This window comes from Eublepharis macularius, chromosome 5 (genome assembly GCF_028583425.1).
Source record: "Eublepharis macularius isolate TG4126 chromosome 5, MPM_Emac_v1.0, whole genome shotgun sequence".
Taxonomy (NCBI): Eukaryota; Metazoa; Chordata; class Lepidosauria; order Squamata; family Eublepharidae; genus Eublepharis; species Eublepharis macularius.
In genome coordinates this window covers 106729346-106752155 of record NC_072794.1, presented here as the reverse complement: position 1 = coordinate 106752155, position 22810 = coordinate 106729346, and the positions used below count along the sequence as shown (strand labels likewise).

Sequence of the window (22810 nt, the reverse complement as noted above, 5' to 3'; positions counted from 1 at the left end):
TCCAGGACCTCCTTGGAAACTCAGAATTCTTACCAATCCTAGCAGAGCAAGGAGGAGACATGTGTGTAATAAAGCCATTTCTATGTTCCTATGTATCCAGTCACCCTTTTCTCCAAGAGTCATATCATAGGTGCATAGTGTAATTACATGCTGTTGATAGTTATATAAAGGGCAGTAGGAACAGGCACAAAAGAACAGCAGACAAGAGGAGTCTCCAGAGCTCTGACCTAGACAAGAAGGCAGTATATTCACTAGGTAAGCATTCCACATGTTTATTTCTAGGAACTGAGGTCTTCAGTGGGGAAACAGAACGTAGGTATCTTAAATAAACCAGCACATTTCTTATTTTCATTATGTTTTGGAAGAACAGAATGCTCTCTCAGCAACAAAGGGCTAGTGAACTGGAACAAGACTCTGGGTTCTGCTTCTGGGTTCACTCCCTCTGATGTACCTATTTGCCTTAACTTGCCTACGGGGTTTGATGGCACTTACTGCCCATGGCCACAAAGAAGGAGGCCAGGGTACTCTGCACAGATTGGAACACTATAGGAGTCAGCCCAGAGTGGTTGACATTGCCACAATAATGTAATCTAAAATTGGAATAGACACTTCATGGAAACAGTTTGTCCCAAATCTACCTTCAACCTCTCTTTTGTTCTTACCCAAATGCTGCTGTGATTGGTCACAAACTGATAAGAAAGGGACAATTCACATAGTCCCTACATACCTAAGGTCGAAATTACTTATTATATCTGCAAACCTGCATCACCTCTTATGTCCCCCTAGAAATTTTAGAAAACATATGATGCCGTTTCATCCTAGTGAGCATTTCCCCAACCCCTGCAATCAGCAGCCGGAAGAAGTGATGCAGAGAAATGCTGAGCACAATAATATCACATCATTGATCTTGTTTAATCAACATAAACAGGACAAGGAAGGAATACAAATCAGCAATACCATAAATATGTTTATGGTAACATGTAGTTTGCCCCTAACACAAACATGATTCCAGGTTTTCAATTTTTTTAAAACAATAGAACAATCCTAAATAGGTCTATTTGGAATCATAGTCTATTCAGCGGGCTTACTGTCAGGAAAGTTTTCTTAAGTTTGCACTGAGAATGACTTAGAGGAGAAAAATTAAACCTAATGCTTAAACAAGGGAGAAAATGTTTCCTATACTTCCTTCTGTACCTTAGTATTAATGTTCCACTCATTTTATACTAGAATGAGGATGGCAAGAGGGTAGCAAGAGTGAATCATGCCCTAAAGATGTCAAATTCTGAATCATACTTTTTGGAAATGTTACTGGTGGAGCTGATTTACAAACACCAAATGCTCTATTCACTGAGGGAAGCACCAAGCAGAAGCCTTAACGCATGAAAGATGGCCCTGCTTGTAAAATGAGGAAAGGGCATTCAATAGTCCTGCCAATCAAAAAAATGGGGGAGGGGTCTTTCCCTGTCAGCAGAGCAAATGCAAGACTAGGCAGCAGCAAGAGAAGGATGGAAGTAGGCTGGGGTCTCAGCAGTGTGATGCTGAAATTATGAAGCAGTACAAAAGGACAGTTATGCCACAGTAACGTATAGGTGTGTGTGTGTGTTTTAAGGAGAGGCAGATTGTGTTATGCAAATATGGGCAACACTCTTTCAATCATAGCTGGCCCCAGACTTCCTTGAGTCTTATAGCGCAATTAGCTTGAAAGAAGAATTTGTGAATTCACTTTACGATTGTGGACCCTAGCAACAATTTGCAGACATGACAGCTGCTAAGGAAATGGGATTTTTTTAATTGATGGAAAATGTCAACCTTTTGTCTTCATTTCTGTTCAAAGGGAAATTTTATTTTAATCTGGCAAAGATTGGATATGTTCAGGTGTCTGATATGCTACCAGCACCATATCTGTGGAAAGAATGCGCACCTCAATCTGCAATCTAAATGGAAACAAAGCAAATAAAAATGGCCAAAATTATGGAACCAAGGTGTCCAGTTCTGTGGAAAAATATAACACAGCAATTATTAAAATGGCCTCATTTAAAGCCACAAGTTGAAACAAATTAAGGTTGCTCAGAACATTCCAACTAATGATATAAGGGGGAGGTGATGGTAAGTGATTTAATAATAAGAACTAAATAAAAATTTATGTTATACAATCTGTTGCAAATGAGTTACCAAGGCACTCTGAAAGGAACAAACTGCTTCCCTACCTCCTACCCTTATATAGATATGGGAGTAATAATAATAATAATAAAATCTGATTTATATAATGCCCATTCAGAGAGGTTTACAAAGTATGTTATTATTATCCCTGCAACAATCACCCTGTGAGGTCAGTGGGGCTGAGAGAGCTCTGGAAGAGCTGTAACTGACCCAAGGTCACCCAGCTGACTTCAAGTGGAGGAGTGGGGAATCAAACCCAGCTCTCCAGATCAGAGTCCCGTCGCTCTTAACCACTACACCAAACTGGTTCCCTGGTAGATTATCAGGATCCTCAAAATTGCTCCAAATTCTAGGAGAGATAAGTTCCTTACCACATTCTAGGAGAGAGAAGTTCCTTACCAGTTTTTGTATGACAAGAATGGGTAGATTGCACTCTTAAAGGTACAAGAGCCCACTGTTTCTTCTTATTTGAACACCCTAGGACCAAACTAGACATTAAGTGTAATCATGTGTAATAAATCCCTGATAACGTTTTTCTCCACAGAAAAAGTAGTTTCAGCAAACAGTAATATGAAGTGGAGAAGTGATGGTGGTGGGAGGGCAGTTTAACCCTTTCAATGGTGCAATTAAATAATTTCAGCCACTGGATCTAATGGTCTTATATCCTCCCTCCCCTGCAGGATCCAGCCATTATTTGACTAAAGCATTATAGGCTGGAAGGTTATGCACACTTACCAAGGCATAGGGTCAACTGAACATATAGGAATTTACTTACAAGTAAACAAGCATAGAATAGGGCTGACTGGGACTAGAAATGGTGATTACAAGGTTCAATGGAAATCTGAGGAACATCATTAAAAATAGATATTTGCTATTCGTAAATCATAAGAATTGTGCTCTTTAGATGACAGATGAGTTATATATTTAAGTACAATGTAATCCAGAGTACTATTTCCAAATGTTTCCCTTACTGCTAGATAGGTTGCCAACTCTGGGTTGGGAGATTCTGGGAGATTTGGGGGTGGAGCCAGGGGAGCGGGGAACTCGGTTGGGATGTGCTGTTATAGAGTTCACCCTCTGAAGCTGCCATTTTCTCCGGGGTAACTGATCTCTCTAGTCTTGAGATGCTGCAATTTAAGGAGACTTCCAGCCCACCCCCTACCCCCACCCTGGAGATTGGCAACCCTCCTACTGAGTCATCACAGGAGTTATGGGTGAGGACCCCAAATCATGAGTTAGTGGCCTCAGTGCAGATGAAATTCTCACACAATGCATAATTAAATTGTGGAGTTTGCTGTCTCAAGATGAAGTGACAGTCACTATTGAGATTTCGATAAAGGATTAGACAAGTGTCAAATGAAACTTCCAGGTTCTGAGGCAACATGCTTCCCAATTTCAGATGCTAAGGAGAAGCATAAGAGTCTGAGATATAGCAGGAAAGGGGAAGTAAGGAAAAAGTTTATTAGTCAATGTATTGCAGACTGTTAGGTTTCTGATGATAAGGAATGAGGAAAACTAAACATTTAATTAGACCAGTACAATGCTGACATTAAAGCAAGTGATTACCCTAAACCAATCCCTTTTCTTTTAATGCTTTTCAGCAGTCCTTTGGAAAATCAATGCACTCCTAAGTCTTTCAGAAGGAACCAGTGCATCCCAATAGTCATCTGCTGTCATTCTTTTTAGCAGCACCTTTAAAAAACTAACCCCAATACTTTCTGCATAAAGCCTCAAAGATTTCCATGGAAAATCAACAGAAGAGAAACATTAAAAGAATGTAGAAAAATTGCAAGTCAAGGCACTAAAATACAGTTTGATAAGGGCTCTCCAGATGTTATGGGCACGCATACCAGAAGCCTGCCAACAGCATGTAACAGGAGCATGCACTACCTGCAGCCTTCCTAATATGTGCTGTTGTCATGTGGTCTGAAAGACACAACACATGGATTTTGCCCACTCATACTGCCTCTGAACAAACTACACCAATACCTGTTTTTTAATGGTACTGGTCTGTGTTTATGAAAAACTAAAAACCCACACATTTACCCTTTCAGATTACATGGTGATTGAATGTATTGGGAGGATCTCTGATCAGTTGCTGGCCTGATAATAATCTAAAACATAACTCTTATTCCTTATTATAATCTAAAACAACACTGAGGTTGTCTCTCCTTCTTTATCTATCTAGAAAGCTGGCATGTAGGAAATTAGGGAAGGGGTTGGAAAGAAACAAAGTTTGTAAAGAATCAGTTCATTTGGAAGAAGGTCGTTGTTTTTTTCGGAAGAATTAGGCAAAATAAAAGCTGAGGTGAGATGATCAAAGGAGGGAGGACAGGACATTAACTGACCATAAAATAAAATAAATCCCTTGAGCTCAGGTTTTTATTGTTCCCTAATGGGCTGATATTGTTGTTTAGACTGGTAGGGTGTAGTACTACAAGATATTTCTCTTACGGCACCTTTCACTTTCCCTGCTTACCATGGTTCCCCTCTGCCACCAGCCAGCTGATAGTTTAAAGGGATCTTTAAAGGGCCACGAACAATGGACAACGAACATGTTTGTGAACAGGGTCATGTCCGTTACTGTTCGTTGTTCGTTGTTCATGGATGGCAACAAACAATGAACAGCCCATGTCTATTCCCCACCTAACCTGCTTTTTCCAGTTCCATTACATTCCCACCTAAGCTGCTTTTTCCAGTTCTAAACATATGTGTTCCTTTCCAAATGCACAATGGGAATCTTCTGGGGAAAGGCAGGTGGAGATGGTCATTTTTAGGCATGAGCAGCCAGACATTAATCAGGAAATGAACTGAAACCATCCCACTCTTAGATACTATTGCCATAATTAATCAGAACTGAAAAATTAACAACAGTGGGTAACATTCAGAAACATTTGGATCTGGCTAAGAGTTCACCAAAGCAAAAGAATAGTGAGGAGAGAATAACATAACAGGTATGTAACTGACAGGAACATTTACCAAACAGCAGAATTATTCAGGGAAGGATGGCTGGTGACGGGGAAGGGTAGGGAGTAGTCAAATAGTGGTATGTATCCAAGCATCTACCATGGGACTTTTGCACTTCCACCTCTTGCTGCAAACCCAAAAGCCTTATGAAAATTTTCCTGCAGGTTAACAGACCTTAAGGAACATGGTGGAGGGAAGTGGGCATCTGCAGTAATGGGGGGGCACATCAGCAGGAACTGCCCCCCTTCCACAAACAGATGTGCCATTTTGTTGGAGATCTGCATGGTTGGATCTATGCATATGACTGTAGGCCCTACATTTGTTGAGACTTCTTCTTGAGCTTCCCCCACCCCCGCGCCCACTTCCACTTAGTGCCATGAAACTATTCAGTCATGGGGGAATACCATATACACTCAATTTTATCAGTTCTAATGCCCAAGGAGGTAAAATAGTAAAATAGTAGCACCTTTAAGACTAACCAACTTTACTGTAGCATAAGCTTTCAAGAACCACAGTTCTCTTTGTCAGATGCCCAAGGATACATTCATCGTATCTCTTCCCACTTGATTGGCTGCCAGAGCTGTAACAGCAACTTCCCCAAGTTTTGCTCTCTTTCCTGAATAGGAAAGCCAGGTTAGATATTAAGTAATTCCAGACTGCCAGAGTGGGTGGGACAGAGATCTTTCTATAGAACCTTTACATTTCCATGAACTTGTCCTAGCCTATATGAGGTCATCTGATCCAGCAGAATCTTTCACATGTGACAATATCAGTTCATAAGAAGCAGCAGTAAGTGGCAGTGCCTAAACAAAATATGGTGCAAATGGAGAACAGCAGATACTAAAGGTGGCTTATCTTGGAAGCTTTTCTTTACTCTTTTGTCCACTCAGAAAAGGCTTACATCAGAGATACGCCACAACTGTTGGGTGGCGGAACCAAATGCCTGGTTAGAATTGGACTTTCAGGTCTTGGATACACTGAATTACTGCACCCAGAAAGAGCCTCAATGTAAAAATACTATCAAAGCTCCATGCTGGAAGTTCCAGAATTGACAGCATGCTCAGTTTTTTCTTCATCACCCACACGCTAATACATTTTAGGTAATAAATGCTCCAGAATAATTAATTTTAGGTGCCACCCAATATTGGTTTCAGATTCTGCACAAGCTTATTGGTACATAAAGGCTATGTTCAGAGCTAAATCTGACCCATGAGCAACACTTGAATAATGCTGGAAGCATTTTTTAAAAAAATTAATTAAGTCTCAGGATAAAAATGAACAAAGCTCCTAAGTATTTGGGCCACACTTCATTAAATTTGTTCAAGAAAGAGCATTTAATAATTAAAAGGGCTGTTGAATGTTTACATAAATCTGCCTTGTGATTTACTATTGCTGTCCAGTCAAGTTGAAAACTGGTTTACAGACCCTTAAAGTCAGTCTCCCATAGAGTGGGAGTGACAAAGCATCTTCTTAGCTCTGTACAACCTATCAAGGTTTATTAAGATGCTCAGCACACCAATGGGAATTGACAAGATGAGCTTATTAGGTTTCTTATAGGATTAGGGACTGTGGCACAGCTGCCTGATTCTTTTTTACCCCCTCTGTGAAGTTTATGGAAGAAAAGAAAAAGGAGGAATTATCATACTATAAAGCAATCTGCTTTGCTGCCAAAATCAACAGTTCTCTCACATCTGAGGAAGGAGTTGGAAACACAAAAAAACCTTCATACACATTCCCATAGGTTCTCAATTCTTACAAAGCATCTTGTATCATTGACTCTTGTATCATTGATTAGAACATAAAAAGTACTATAAAATTACAGCAAAATATGATGCAATGGCTGATGATTAATATACACTTACTAGTTAGCCAGATTTCTGAAATATAGCTATAAAATTTCAGGAGAGCTTTGACACTAGCCCCTCCAAGCAGCAGTTGAAAACTCTTCAAGACTTAGCTATAAGTGCTGTAAGTTATTTCTCAATAACAAACCAGTGGTGCCTTTAGATAGAAATTAGAAAAACAATCTGCCAAGACCTTTATTTCAAATGAAGGGGGTAGTCTGGTAAAGAAAGCAGAAAACAGCCAAGTCCTCTCAGTCCTCCTTTCAGCTCAAGACATTTGTGTGAGCTTTTGCTTTGAGAAGCTGGTGATAGTTTCAAACCAGGAATTCCTCAGAAGCTATCAGGAGTTCCTCAACAGGAAGGTTAGTAGATATTTGCAGTTATCCTCGGTAAAAAAGTATTGGGTGTTCAACAGCAACAAGTTCAGTTTATGGACATTGCAATCAATCAGAGTAGCTGGCACCTGGCCTGTAATGAAAGTGCTCCTGGCTCCAATTTCTGGGAGTCTGTAGTGGGTACAGGGGGTTCTCTGCAGAGTAGTTAGCATGGGGAGGGAGGGAGGGAAACGGATAGATAGATATGAAACTGCCATACTGAGTCAGATCATATTTCTGGCATTTGTCCACTCTGAATGGCAACAACTCTCTACATGTACACATGAACACCAGAAGGTGTGTCTACTGAGCCAGACCATTGGACTATCCAAGTCACTATTGTCTAATCTGAGTAGCACTGGCTTCCCAGAGTTTTTGGCAGAGATCTTGTACATCTCCTACTGAAATGAAATGCTGCCCTCAAGCCATAATTGTATATTGCTAATGTAACACACCTGGTAGTGTGATAAGCAGGTTCTTGAGGGTTTTTTTAGTACACTCAAGTCATAATTGACTTATGGCGATCCTGGTGGTGTTTTCATGACAAGAGACTAACAGGGGTGGTTTGCCATTGTCTGCCTCTGCAACCCTGGTCTTCTTTGGAGGGCTCCCATTCAATTACTAACCAAGACCAATCCTGCTTAGCTTCTGAGTTCTGATGAGATCAGACTCTCCTGAGCTATCCAGGTCAGTGATAGTGTTTGGTGTAGTGGTTAAGAGCATGGGACTGTAATCTGGAGAGCCGGATTTGATTCCCCACTCTTCCACTTGGAGCCAGCTGGGTGACCTTGGGCTAGTCACGGTTCTCTGGAGCTCTCTCAGCCCCACCCACCTCACAGGGTGATTGTTGTTGTGGGGATAATAATGGCATACTTTGTAAACCGCTCTGAGTGAGCATTAAGTTGTCCTGAAGGGTGGTATATAAATCGAATGTTCTTGTTGTTGTTATAAATGGAGATGCTGGAGATTTAATCTCAGCAAAGCAAATGCCCTTCCACTGAACCACAGCCCCTTCCCTGAGGCATTACCCCTTCCTTCTCAGACAGAGGAAGAGTTCTCTTAGCACATGCTACCTGAAAACGCTTAACTGGAGGTACCAGAAATGGAACCTGAGTCCTTCTGTATAGAGGGCACATGCTGTACCGCAGAGCTGCCTGCAGTCTCTTCCACATTCTATACCTAAGGGCAGAGAATTAGTAAACCAGGGTTTTAGTGGAAAGAGTTTTCCACTCAGAGAAGCCTGATTTCTGAAGGTCACAAAAAAGGATCCAGTTGGGTATCAGAGGGTTACAGATAAATTTTCAGCTCAACCAAAGCATTTGTGGTGCTATATAAGAGGTGCTATATAACTGGTGCTCAAAATATGATGCAGTGGCTATGAATAAGTATTTATGAGTAATTCAGGTAGTCAGCTAAAGCATTCATACACTGTTATGTATAGACTAAACTGCACTGTTATAATTTAAGATCTTGCTTGCTAGAATTAAGATAATGAAGCAAGAGTTTAAAGAAGTAAGCTGCATATCAAATGCCATATTTTAATTCCTAAAAAAAATATAGTTTCTCCTGCAAAATCTAATTCTCTTCTTTCAGTGGCCAATCATATCCCAGACTGCAAGGAGCCAGAACAGTTATTTATCTGGAGCAGTTGGAGGGTGGAAGGGAATGAAGAGAATTGAGAGGGAATCCAGCCATATATTTTTCCATAACTGAAGGTGTATACTATTTCTGACATTTAGAACTGTAGGCAGCATCTGCTTCTCAAGCTGAGGTGAGAAAGCTTGTGTCTATTCACCTGGATATCAGAACGCTGACTTCAGTGGCACAAAAGAGTTATATCAGAGGCTAGTTTTTAATTGTTCCCCCATCCAACCCTATAAGCCCAGGGCCATAAAATGCCAAACCATTTTGACCAAACCAAAGAGCTTTATTTGAGAAAATAAAATTGAATAAAATGCTATCTCATGGTAAGACAGAATCACATCAGAAGCTGTATTATCCAGCCTACAGACTTATCTTGTAACTCCATAAGATCACCTAGAAATCTGGAATTCCAAGATGACCAGTGCTTGTGAAATATCAGCAAACATTCTAGCACACTTTACAGATCTCCAAAATAACTCCCAGCCATCAGACAGAGCAATCAAAGAGCCCTCTTTCCAAAGATAGGACGATTTCCTGTTGAAATTAGCAAAGCCCCCATTACAATCCCCAACATGGTAATCAATTTTCCATCACTCTGAAACGGGTGCACATTTAGGGGATAAAATATTAGCTTTAGAATTGCCTTTTGAGTTCAGTTTAGGCTCTATGTTCCATCTCTAAGCTGTCCTCCACCACCACCACCATGACAACTCTCACTCTTCAGGAACAGGCAAGTTGTAACCAATTACTGCCCTCCTTGATTTCTGTCCTCCATGCCACCATTCTCTCTCTCTCTCTCTCTCTCTCTCTCTCTCTCTCTCTCTCTCTCTCTCTCTCTCTGCATTCTCTCTCTGTGTGCCCACACCAACCTCAGTGGCCTCTACCAAGTCCACTGCCTGCAAGCCTCTACCCTGGTGCTCCACCTCTCCCTTAGCTTCATGCCCCTTGCTGACACCAGCCAGGCAACGCTCTCCCCCCTGATTTCCCTCTCCTCCATGTCATTATGCCCTACCACTCTCCCCTTCTTATTCCTTCCAACCACTTGTTCTTTCTTAACCCTCACCAGCTTTGCACACACACACACCTGGTATTATCCCTTCTCTCTTGAGAACACTCTCAGATGGCAAACTACCCACAAGTGAAACTTTATCTGGGTACTACAACTGCCTTTTCTAGGAAGTACTGTAACTGAATGCATTTTAAATTTGCCTCTCTTTCCATGTTTTTTCTACTGCTTTTGTAGTGAACAAAATGCATATTAATTAGAACCATCTCCTCTTCTTTTCCTGTACATCAGTCCAAGGCATACCTGTGGATACTCAGACTTAAAAGATTCCAACATCAGGGTCAAGGGAGAGGCTCGTGTGAAGAGCACCTACACGTGAAGCCTCTGCTTTTTGAGTAAGAGAACACTGGGCACAATCCAATGAATTGTATTTATTATATTACTAACCCATTAATTAAGACATAAGTCCCACTGTTTTCAAATGCAAAATTTTGCTCATTGTATGTTACTCAATTTAAAAAATCTTAGACAATCAACTGTATGTTTAATTAAATGATTAAATCCGTATACACTATGAAAAACTGAATTATTCAGGAGGACTTTTTTACACAGGTAATAAGACAGTGCTGTAAGTAAATAGTTCAGAGAGATGTGTTGGAATGGGATAGGAACTGTAGACTTAACTACTCTGTACTGTTTGTTGCTGCAGGTATGCTCCTACTGGCTAGTTTCCACATTGTTTAATATGTCAGGCTACATTGCTTATGTTTTGTTTCACCGTTGTTTCAGCTCTGTATTGGATTTCTGCTTATTTTCAAATTTCTGTAATATTGTTTATTAAATGTGACTTTCACTGTGTAATCGGTCTTTAGTCTCAGAGCCGGATCACACATTACTAAATACACAAGACCGAGCGAGTGTCTATATTTGTGCCTCACCCCAAGTTCCCATGCCTAGATGAGTACGTGTCCTTGTCCGGCCACGCGTTCAGATCATCTGTTTTCAGTGGCGAGTGTACGCGGTCTTGATCATCAAGTCGGCAATGTAGAGTTTCCATCTCCATTTTCTTCCGCTTCCCGCCCTGGGCACAGTCATCCGTGCTCTCAATATCACAGATAGATGGTGCTCATGTCTACGTGAGGGAACGTCAAGAATTTATTTCAGATGTCAGTCACACAACTCATTTTTTTGCCTGCCATTGCCCAGTTCTACCCGAAGTACTCTCTCATCACAGTAGGTAATCACCCTGGGTTTTTTCCCCACCATTTGACCGCTGCTTATATCCCCACCCCAAGCAACACCAAAGGAGAGACTGGCTGCTGTAACGGCATGGCTCAGGGCTTACCGGAACCATGAAAGATGGGCACAGGGTCACTAGTGATCACCAAGGCATTGCAAAACACATGATTATTGGGTGGACATGACTGAGGCATTATCAATAACCACTGTTTTATACGTGATGCATTTGTCAGCCTTCAGGATGACTTGTAAAGAAGTATTGAGTTACACCACATATGTTGAGTACAAATTACAACCGACTACAAAGCAATTGATAAGCAAACATAATGACAAACATAAAATTTATCATTACTCCCCCTGTTGAACACTTGAGGAACAATTCCTAACACTGATTCAATTTATGAGGAAATGGAACGGATGCATGATGGGATACCATTCGCCCGTCTTGGAGGAATGCCAAGAGAACCCGTGCAAAGGCAGACACGAGTTTGATTATGGTGCTGAAAGACTGGCAAGTGTACAGGGGAGACCCGTGTAAGTTGGTTTGCGTGTCATTCGCGTGTATTTAGTAACATGTGGTCCGGCTCTCAGTGAGAAAGGTGAACTATACATAAATAAATAAATATGTAAGTAAGCATGGAATTAGTAGTAGTAGTAGTTTAATTGTATATGGCCAAAGGCCATCACAATACAAAGTTAAGAACAGTAAAAATAGAAATCTATCTTACAAGCATAAAATACAGTTATTAAAATAATAAAAATAAAATACAGTTAAAATGGGACCTTAATAAATACCAGATAGTTATGAAAAAGTTAGGTTTCTGAGGAAACAATTTACATTTGTTTGTGATAATTCTGGAGGAAAAATATTCCTTTTTTTAAAAAAATGGTTCTTGTATGTGTTCCATCATATCCCACCTCAGAAGAGACATTCCTTCCTGTGTTTCAGAGAAGGAAGAATGCCTCTTATAGGATACCTGCCACCCATTGATTTGCAAATATTTAAATTAATAATAATTAATACTTTAAAAAAACTATTGCCTGATTAATTGGAATACAATTTGAATTGATTCGTCTAATTGATTATTCAGCTAAATGTTGCAACCTAGTGTGTGGTTCTACTCCATCTAGAAATATTGTTTGAGTCATAATCTGGTAAATGACACAGCATGGCTGAAATATTGCTTTGTCTAATCTCCCTATCTACCTGAGAATGCTTTTAGTTACACCATTAGAGCTAGTCTTCAACAAAAATAACACATGAACCCAAAATACATCTTACTCTGTAGTCATCCCCCACTGTAGCAGAAGTATAAACAGGTAGGAAATCAGTGAGGACTTATCTTGAATGTATTTGAACTATGAGAAATCAGGAGACTAAAGTGTATCCCATTGACAAAACACTTACAGTATAGTGATTCATTAAAGCCACTGTGGTGTAGCTCAGGGTTATCAGAAAACTCTTTGCTTTTTGTTTGAGGTGCCATGACCACCTACTACGACCAATGCTGGTTGAGGTGCCATGATGACCACTTACTACTAAATTTTCCACAGGCTGCTACTAGGCTCAAATACTGATGGTGATTATCATGGTGGAAAAAATCATACAAGCCTGGATTGAATAGTCGGTATGTGACACGTCCATAGGCAGTGTCATGTGAGTTCTCTATTCATGTTTTGTTTTTGTTTTTATTTCATACTCTAGGATGGTTCCCAGAAAGGTGATGGCAACATTTCTTCTTCTGTACATGGTAGCCATGCTGGCTAAACAGAGTGAAGGTTTCATCTCCTTCTTCAACCCAGGAGAATTTGAAAGGATGCAGGTTAGACTCTTGAAAAACATGGTACAACTTCAGGATTAGAAGGGATGGAGAGAAGTCACCATTCCACAGCAGTATCTCCTCTTGAAGCTGTAAGTTTAGGTCCTAAGAAGCACAAGGAGAGTCACACCAGAGGAAGGCAACCCCCTTCATCTGCCACTTCAGTCTTCTGTGCCCTCTGAAATTATATTTCTGTAGATCAATGGATCCTCCAGAACAATACGGGCGCTATGGTGGGATCTACTTCAGAAGAGGGCAATTAGCAAATATTACCCTCCCCTCCTCCCCAAACAGAAATGCCATTCTGTCAGTAGAACTGCTGCTACACTACTGGAATAAAGACTTGGGACCCAAGCCCATGTTTCCATCTTTCTGCTCAGATGCAATTACATTGTTGATGCAGAACCATTAGCTGCTGGGGTTGGACTAGCCAGACCACTTTAAATACAGTTTAGACTTAATCTGAGTTTGGGTTCTGGCTTCTGAACTGTCCTGAAGAAGTATAACACCTCTCCATTTTAATGGGGTTTTTACTTGGTTAGGTCTCTGAGAGATGTTTAGCTCAGTATCCAAGAGAGTAGTCACAACTAGACATGGGCACGAACAGCATTATGAACGGAAAAAAAACATGAACAGCCCGTTCATCTGTTCCCAAACAAGCCATTCGTGAGGCTCCATTCTAAACAAACAAGTGGTCATTGCAAGATTCATTCCTTGCCTTTGTCAGCCGTTCATCAAGCCAGACAGTCTGGGGCCTTTCAGTCAATTTTCCTGGCAATGGCAGGGACTGAACTCTGCCTGAACTCCTTCTGGCTTTCCTTCTGGCTTTAACCCTTCAAAGTACTTCCAGCAGAGAGTCCTATTTTTGCCACTGTGAAGAGAAAATGACAACAAAGGGAAGGACACATGGATCATGCCTTTCCCAGGGTCCAATCTCTCTGAAACTTGGGGTGTCTTCAGAGGACAGTGAGGACTGTATGTCCCCTACAAATTTGGTGTGTATTGGACATTGGGAAGGTCAGTTTATGGGGTGTTTAAAGGGCCCTGCCCCTTGCACGTGGCAGGAAAGGGCCCTTTAAACTATCAGCTGGCAGGCAGCAGGGGGAAATTCCCCCTGCCACCTGCCAGCTGATAGTTTAAAGGGATCTTTAAGGGCCCACGAACAATGAACATGTTTGTGAACAGGGTCATGTTCGTTACTATTCGTTATTCGTTGTTCATGCATGGCAATGAACAACGAACAGCTTGTTCCGGGGGGGGGGGTGTTCCATTTGTGCCCATGTCTAGTCACAACCTTCCCAAAGGCACAAGCAGTACACCAACCAAACACGAATGAAATAAGAGAATATACACACATTGCTGTAAAAGTGGGCAAGTCAGATTCTGAGAGAGAAATCCTAAGCAGGTCTGTACTTACAGACCTTACAACAGGACTTACTCCCAAGAAAATGTTCTTAGGATTGTAAAAAAAAAAAAAAAGGTCTTCAATCATTCATAGATAGGTGTCTTCTAACCACAAGAAAGACAAGATGACAAAATTTGGAATCTGTATAATTTATGTAATAGATAGCATAAGTAAAATCTCAAGACCCAGATTTTTTTTTATTTTGAAAGGAGTAAACCCTAGTGGGTAGTTTCAGATTGCAACTAGTTCTATCTTCTCTTCTTTAGTTCCCACCTATTATCCAAATATGCATAACAAATTAGTTTTATGTCCCATATGCCCAAAATCTAAATTAACAGGTTTATGATGTCATTGCATCCAAATTTCCAGGACACTCCACTAATAAAAAGTGTGTGTACTGGCAACCAAGAATGTCTCTTCTTGCATTTTTTTGGTGAGATCTCAGATGTATATCTACATTGAGATCCATGTTGCTAGATAGTCTAGATATTTTATATAAAGGGTACATCATACTGGGATGACATCCCATTGCTGAAACTCAACGATAAGAAGTGAACACTATCATGCAGTTCCTAAAGATATCAAACAAATTCAGAATGTAGGAGAATGAAGGATATGGTCAAAAGAAAACTCCAATGAATAGCTACTTCTTCGAACAATAAATACTATGTATTAGAAGAAACCAGCGGATTAAAGGATCAGAAGATACAGAACAAAGGAATACTTAACGAAGGAACATTTAAAGTCCAAACTCAAAGAAATCTATTTCCGGTAACATAAATTCGTGCTAATCTGGAAAATGAAATAAATCTAAGATTATGATTTTAGGAGCAACTCCTAGAGAAATTGACATGAATAGTTGCTGGCTGTCAAGGGAGCTTTTAACAAGATTTTGTTGAAGGGAATCTGTCACTAACTACATCTACATTTGAAATGTCAACGTAACTGTTCTGATACTCCTATTCACAACCAACCTAATGGTGGCGTTCTTGATTGTCACTTATTGTTTGACTTTAGGCACGAGAGAGGAACCAAGGTCAAAAGGAATCTCTGACCATGCAGAAGCGATCAGACACAAAAGGTTTTGCAAAGTTTTCAGAAGATGGGCAAGTCATCAAGGTAAATTGCTTATCAAGAGAGCCAGTTTGGTGTAGTGGTTAAGAGTGCAGGACTCTAATCTGGAGAACCAGGTTTGATTCCCCCCTCTTCCACTTGAAACCATCTGGGTGACCTTGAGTCAGTCACAGCTTCTAGGAGCTCTCTCAGCCCCACCCACCTCACAGGGTGATTGTTGTGAGGATAATAATAACCAGGGCTCATTTGGAGGGGCAACGCGCCGGAATGACATCCTGGTAGAGCTGAAAAGTGGTCACGTGGGTTTTGGCCCCGCCCATGATTCCTTTTCCTTTCCTCTGCCTCCCCTCCAAAGGAGACTAAGCTGCTTCAATTCATTCTGCTGCTTTATTTTCATTCGTGAGAGAGAGAGAGAGAGAGAGTGAGAGAATGAGTGCAAGCTGGGCTGCTGGGCCGGGATCTCCAAAGGAGGGTAAGCTGCTTCAGTTCATTCTGCTGCTTTATTTTCATTCGTGACTTGTGAGTGAGTGCGTGCGTGCGTGCAAGTAGGGCTGCTGGGGCTGGCTCTCCAGAGGAGGGTAAGCTGCTTTGAGTTCATTCTGCTTTATTTTCAGGAAATACCAGGAGATTTGGGGGGAAAGGGGCCTGAGGGGTGGGTGTTGCCTTCTGACACATTTCCAGTGATGTCAGGGGGTGTGGCAAATGCTAATGAGATATGCTAATGAGTTCCTGCAGTTCTTTTTCTATGAAATGACCCCTGATAATAACATACTTGTAAACCATTCTGAGTGGGCATTAAGTTGTCCTGAAGGGTGGTATATAAATTGAATGTTGTTGTTGTTGTCAGTTGTGTTAACAGGAAACAGGCATAAGACGGCGACTTACACCTATGTTGCTGATGAAATGGCTATTCTTATTTTAATTCTGTTTGGGCTGATTCTGTACTTTCACATGTTAGAACTCATATTTCTTTTATCAATGTAACTGCTCCTTATTACATTTTGTAGTCTAGCCACCAGTTGTCCTGCAAGACTTTAAAGGCTTTTCAAAAAGATGTATCAATATTTGATTACGATTAACTATCACATCACCTACATTGATATTTCCTAGAGCTGAATGAAATTCTTCTTATAACAATCACTAATCAAATATGGCTATTCATTTCCTCTCATTCAAATTCATGTCCCTGAGAATATGCATATGAAATTCAAATTCAGGTCATTTGTCAGACTCTAATGTTGATTAGAAAGAAAGATATCCTATTTGTTAACTTAAAACTCTACTAAATGGGAGGGAGAATGTAGATTGGAACTGTTTGTAAGTTCCTGTGCCATATTTATTGCAATGGAGTGCCCATGTCAATGGGAGTTTTCCTCCGACATGTTGTGCACAGCTGAAATCCTATTATACAGCACACTAGTGGGACTGTAGTCAACCAGTCTTATTGAACTGGCTGACCTAAGAATCATGAAGTTCCAAGGATTCTGACAGCCATTCTGTATACCTACTGTTGAAAACAGGTCACATCTTATAGAAAATCTTCTATTCCCTCCCCCCCCCGGCCCCACTTGCTATTTGCTTCAGATCTACAACATATACATCTTTCACTTGTTTCATATTTTAGTATGTCTCATAAACTAATATATTTTAAGTTCACTACTGTAGCAGGAAACTTCCATTACTATCACTGAGACTAATTCACAGGACATTGGTGACAAAGCTGAAAATGTAATAGAGATGTTTCAGAGTTTAAGACCAATTCATGTGCACTATATCCACCTTCTCTCTTCATTGTTCTTATTGCCGGAAAAGTTGTTCTGACATATGAAAGTCCCTTATTCACTATCAGGAAGCTACAGAACATGAACTCCTCTAGTTACCTATGGTCATAGATCCAGAGGAGTTAGCCGTGTTAGTCTGTAGTAGCAAAATAAAAAAAGTCCAGTAGCACCTTTAAGACTAACCAAATTTATTGTAGCATAAGCTTTCGAGAATCACGTTCTCTTCCTCAGATGCATGGAGGGCAGAAGGAAACTGGTCAAATATAGAGGAGGAGAGGGGAGGGAAGGGGGGAGGAGGAGAGGGGGGATGTAAACAACTCCTTTGATATGGAGATGCAGACAGCTCCTTTTGGTGTGGGGATCAGTTTGCTTGTGTAAAGATTCAAAGGAGTTTGCCGTGTTAGTCTGTAGTAGCAAAATCAAAAAGAGTTCAGCAGCACCCCTAGACTATCCAATTCCACTGCAGCACAAGCCTTCGATAACCACAGTCCTCTTTTGGACATGTGAAATAGCCAGACAGTTCTGGGGAGATATTATAGAAGTAATAAATGAGATATTGCAGATTCAAATAAAGAAAAACCCAGAACTATTGCTATTGAACTTAAGCATGGAAGATGTTCCTACTCAATACCGAACATTACTATTTTATATGACAACGGCAGCAAGACTTTTATATGCGCAAAAATGGAAGGTGCAAGAAATACCAACTATTGAAGATTGGATGCATAAATTGCTGTACATGGCGGAAATGGATAAAATGACAAGGAAGCTGAGAGATCAGAATCCAGCGGAATTTTTTACGGACTGAGGAAGATTGAAAACATATTTAGAAAAGAAGTGGGATGTAAAGGGGGAAGTATGGCAATTTGAAAATTATTAGAATGGATTTGTTATTAGAAGAGATAGAGTCTTTACCATATGAAGTGAAGTATTAGCTAATTGTTAGCCCAAATGTAAGTGGACTTAGAGTTAATAGATATTGTTAGAATTACTAAAGTAGATATTTTATCCGACTGTTAGTTTAAATTTAAATATATGTGGAGCTAATTTAAAGTAATAGATAATAGATTTTAAGCTTATAACAATATTTTTGAAGTTAATAGATAGGGCTTAGTTGAATAAAAGAGTAAGTAAACATGAGATAAGGAGTTACAGAAAAAGGGGACAGATTGGGAATAGATTAGGCTATAGGATTGGAAAGCTGTTGGAAGTCTTGGAAAAGGGGGGGAGGGAAAGGGTGGGGGAAAGGATAATGAGATGCTATTTGAAAGTTGTATATTAATATTCTCACCTAACAAAAATTTTCTTAAAAAAAGATAACCACAGTCCTCTTTGTCAGATGCATCTGGCGGGGAGGGCTGTGGTTATCGAAGGCTTGTGCTGCAGTGGAATTGGATAGTCTAGGGGTGCTGCTAAACTCTTTTTGATTTTGCTACTACAGACTAACACGGCAAACTCCTTTGAACCTTTACACAAGCAAACTGATCCCCACACCAAAAGGAGCTGTCTGCATCTCCATATCAAAGGAGTTGTTTGCATCCCCCCTCTCTTCCTCCCCCCCTCCCCTCCCCTCTCCTCTCCTCCTCTATATTTGACCTGTTTCCTTCTGCCCTCCATGCATCTGACGACAAAAACGTGATTCTCGAAAGCTTATGCTACAATAAAATTGGTTAGTCTTAAAGGTGCTGCTGGACTCTTTTTTATTCTGGTTACCTATGTAATTGTATACATTAGCATTGGCCAGTAACTCAAGAACTGCTCCATCACAAAATCACACCACCATCATCCTGTTTCTAGTCCATCTAGCCAAACATTCAAGTCAAGATACTGAGTAATGATTAAATACTGAGCACTTTCTGTTTGCATTTTGCAGTCCTATTTTTAGAATTTCCTGTGCAGTCATGGGAAGTAGATACTTGGACAAAAGCTCATCATATCTTAATTCATGACATTTGAACTGATCACATTTCTATACATAGTTCAACTGATTTCAATCGCTGTATGGATGTGTATCATGATGTACTAGATTGCAGCCTTGAGCTTTCTAAAAGCGGATAAATTGTCAAGACTCATAAGAACAGAAATGACTCCCATTGACTTTTGTAAGCACACTTCCAATAAGCAATTTAACCCTGCTCTGGAAGTCTTATAACTGTAAATGGTAAAATACTGGATCAGGAAACCCCTTTTACCAATAACAAATGATCCAGTGTTAACAAATCCCCCTCCAATGTACATGATGTGGACTGTGGTTAAGATGTTGGTTTTCTCGCTTGTTAACCCTGCTTTCCTTCACAGCTGATTGCTCCTGTAGAAATTGGAATACATCTGAACTCCAGACAGCTGGAAAAATATCAAGATGCCCTGGAGGAACTCCTAACAGAGATGTTTCCAGACCCTCAGAATGGTACTATGGGAGCCTCGAATTCTGCCTCCCCCTTTCCTTGGATGCCTTCTTGAAAGTTGGTGTTGAGATTCCAGGAATGGCTTTTGTGTCATGTTTTGCTCAGTTTCAAAAACTTCTTAACAATAGTATAAATCAAAGGCAACGCTAAGCACACCCTTGCCATATTTCTCACCAAATCTCAGCAATAATTACACTATACTTAATTTTCCCATTTAAAGGGGCAGGGGCTACCCTACTGCAGAGAAGATAATTTTGCTGTAGGTAGGATAGTCAAGTTGCTGGGTATTTCTCTTCCCATTTTTTGATCTGCACTGAATTTTGATTGATTCTTTTCCTTCTTTCCTTTTTATCTAAAGGGAGAAGTGGAAATTGACAGGGTTATCAAAAGAGGAGAAACTCAGATTGGCAGGACAGAACACGATGACGCTAACAAACACATTTACAGAACTGTGAGAAGAGCAGAGCACACTGTCTCCACATATCTCTAGAAGGAAAAATCAAATTGGGTTAGATAGAGATTAAATGGCCTATTAGTGGAACAGAAATTTCCTGCTCCCCCCCCCCCCCACACACACACCATTTGCATTGTAGCCCACTGAATACCCACTAAATGGGTAGGATTGCTAACTCTGAGCTGAGAAATTCCTGGACATTGGAGGGCAAAGGCTGGTAGGGTTGCCAGGTCCCCATAGGCTCCTGATTGGAGGTGGAGAAGAGCCCTTGTGCTCACTGGAAGAGTGCACCTGGTCCCAGCCCCGGCAAGATAATATTACTTCCAGAAGTGACATAATCGTGCAGACCCAGAGAGTGCTCCCACGCTTCACATGAGGCCAATTTTTTTAGAATCAGCCTTTGGGGGCCAAAATTGGTCCCCACAATGTGCAGGAGCACTTCTGCAGTCGGCTCAATGAAGTCACTTCAGGAGGTAACATCATTGCGCCCCACTTGGAGCACACCCACCACAAGCTTGCCTGGGTTGCCTGCTGGTTGTGGGCCATCGCCAGGTGGCTTGGCACCTCCCACCAGCGATCGGCAGGCACCAGAGCAAACTGCTAGGTGTTTGCTTGCCACCAGCAGGCACCAGGGAATCCTAGAGCCTGGGGAGGGCAAAGTTATACTCCACAGATCCGTTGTCATTCCAGGAGAACCTCAGACAACACCTGGAGGTTGGCAACTCTGCTCCTGAGGAATAGGGTCACTGAGGAACAACATGAGGTGGGTCTGCAGCAGGAAGGGGAACAAGTGGAAACTTCCTAAAAGGCTGTTGTAGGCTTACATGATTAGCCCAGATCTTCAAATTTATTTATTTGCTTACTTACTTACATTTGTCCCAATGGGGACTAAAACTGCCTTACATCATTCTTCTACCTTCCATTTATCCTCAGAACAACTCTGTGAGCATGTGCCTGGCTTAGGGATGCCAGCCCCCCAGTGGGAGCAGGGGATCCACCACCCCCACCTTTGGTCTCCTCAGCTTTGCTCGCCTGGCCAGCAGGAGCAGGGAGAGGAGAGGCCGGCCACGGGCCATTGGAGCATGCAGCAAAATGTTGCATGCGCAGTCCAGAGGCCCCAGTGACATAATTCCGGTTGCAAACTAGAAGCTTCTAGGTCTCAGTGTGGCCAAATCAGCCCCAAACATAGCAAAAATATCTTTTCCCCCTTGAAATAGACTGTGTGTGCACAAGCTTGGGCATGAGCATGACAGATACCCCCCCACACACACACACACACAAACACACTTTCTTCACTGACGAGCTGGTTTTCAAAGCAATGTAAAAGCATGTGTGAGCAATCAACAAACTAGTCCCAGGACAGCACTGAACTAATAAAACCTTTTGGCTCTGGGTCAAAATATTCAGATTACCTCTGTATTTATTGCAAGAGACAAATATTCAAAGATATGTGCCAGGCTCTTTTGAAAATGTAATTAAAATCTCTCACTTGGTATATCATAATTAGAACTGGCAAAGGTATAATGAAATAGTATTATAGTCCATTTTACACATGGGTAAACTGTGCAGGATTACAGCATCCATCTGAAAGCATAAATTAGATTGGATTTAGTGCAGTGTAATAATACAGATATGTTATTTGATACCAGATCTTTCACAGAATTGCCATGCTAATCAAAACCTTTTTTATTATTTAAACCATATGAGGGGGAATTTCTATGTGGAAGGCTATAAGATCAAAATTTTAAGATTGTATAACACTGATTCACAAGCGTACGTTTTTATTGTTTCTTCTCTTTATAGTTAATTGATGTTTTTGGAATCAGAAGAAAAAAGTGAGATACTGCCTGAAGATTCACTTAATGGAACCTCTGTCTATAAGGCACATCAGAAAAAAAATGTTTCTGTGAGTTAATAAAGCATGAAACTGGAATATATGATGTGTTTGTTCAAAGTTCATTTTAAAGGATTTAAAAAGACAGAAAGATGTCACCGTAACTCATTGGGCAGCTGTAGGGTACATTAACTTTCCATCCACAGAATTATTTGCAAACAGAAAATATTTTAGGCACTGCCCTTTTTTCCATTCTCAGGGCCTAATGAAATATTATGTTTATTATGGTGATTCATAAAGTTGTAATACCAGCAACGTTGGATAGAAACCTACCTCTAAGTAAAGTATGTTCAGATGTGTGTGCATATGTATAACTGCCAACATCTGCAGACACTGGCATGTATCCAATAGAAAGGGCCCTAATGTGTGATTTGATCATAGACAATTATGAAAACAGATTGCATATTTTTCCAGACTCCCTTAATGCATTGCTGGTATTCTGAGCCCATTGATTAAAGTGGATAAATCCATAATGTTCTGCCTGTAAACATGCCTGACCATTCATGCTCATTGACACAGACCTCCGGTATGGTCTAATCTAATCCCATCTTGAATCTCTAAGTAGCACTGAGACTTTTCCACAGAGTAATCACTAGAGCAGAAGGAAGTTAAGAAAGAAGAAAAGAGAATCTAAGGGGGGGAAGTCCACTCCCCTTCAGACAATGGAGCCCAAGAACTCTATGAGTATCAGCATCATTAAATGAATGTATGAGACCTGTGTCTGCTATTGCATCATTAAAGAG

The 22810-nt window shown here is 40.8% G+C and overlaps 1 protein-coding gene across 1 annotated transcript; it reads left to right on the top strand.

The window, feature by feature from the left end:
- Window positions 1–204: 204 nt before the first annotated feature.
- On the top strand, window positions 205–22098 carry MLN (motilin). Its single transcript, XM_054981686.1, has 6 exons — window positions 205–255; window positions 10287–10390; window positions 12940–13057; window positions 15477–15578; window positions 19613–19721; window positions 21977–22098. Exons 3-6 carry the CDS (start codon window positions 12941–12943, stop codon window positions 21982–21984), a joined length of 336 nt encoding a protein of 111 aa, XP_054837661.1. The 5' UTR covers window positions 205–255; window positions 10287–10390; window position 12940; the 3' UTR covers window positions 21985–22098.
- Window positions 22099–22810: the final 712 nt, after the last annotated feature.

Excerpts from the sequence above, each read along its gene's own strand:
- MLN (XM_054981686.1), top strand. The coding sequence starts at position 12,941 with ATGGTTCCCAGAAAGGTGATGGCAACATTTCTTCTTCTGTACATGGTA. Across the intron at positions 13,058-15,476 it reads GAGAATTTGAAAGGATGCAG|GCACGAGAGAGGAACCAAGG; the intron begins GTTAGACTCTTG and ends GTTTGACTTTAG. Across the intron at positions 15,579-19,612 it reads AAGATGGGCAAGTCATCAAG|CTGATTGCTCCTGTAGAAAT; the intron begins GTAAATTGCTTA and ends TTTCCTTCACAG.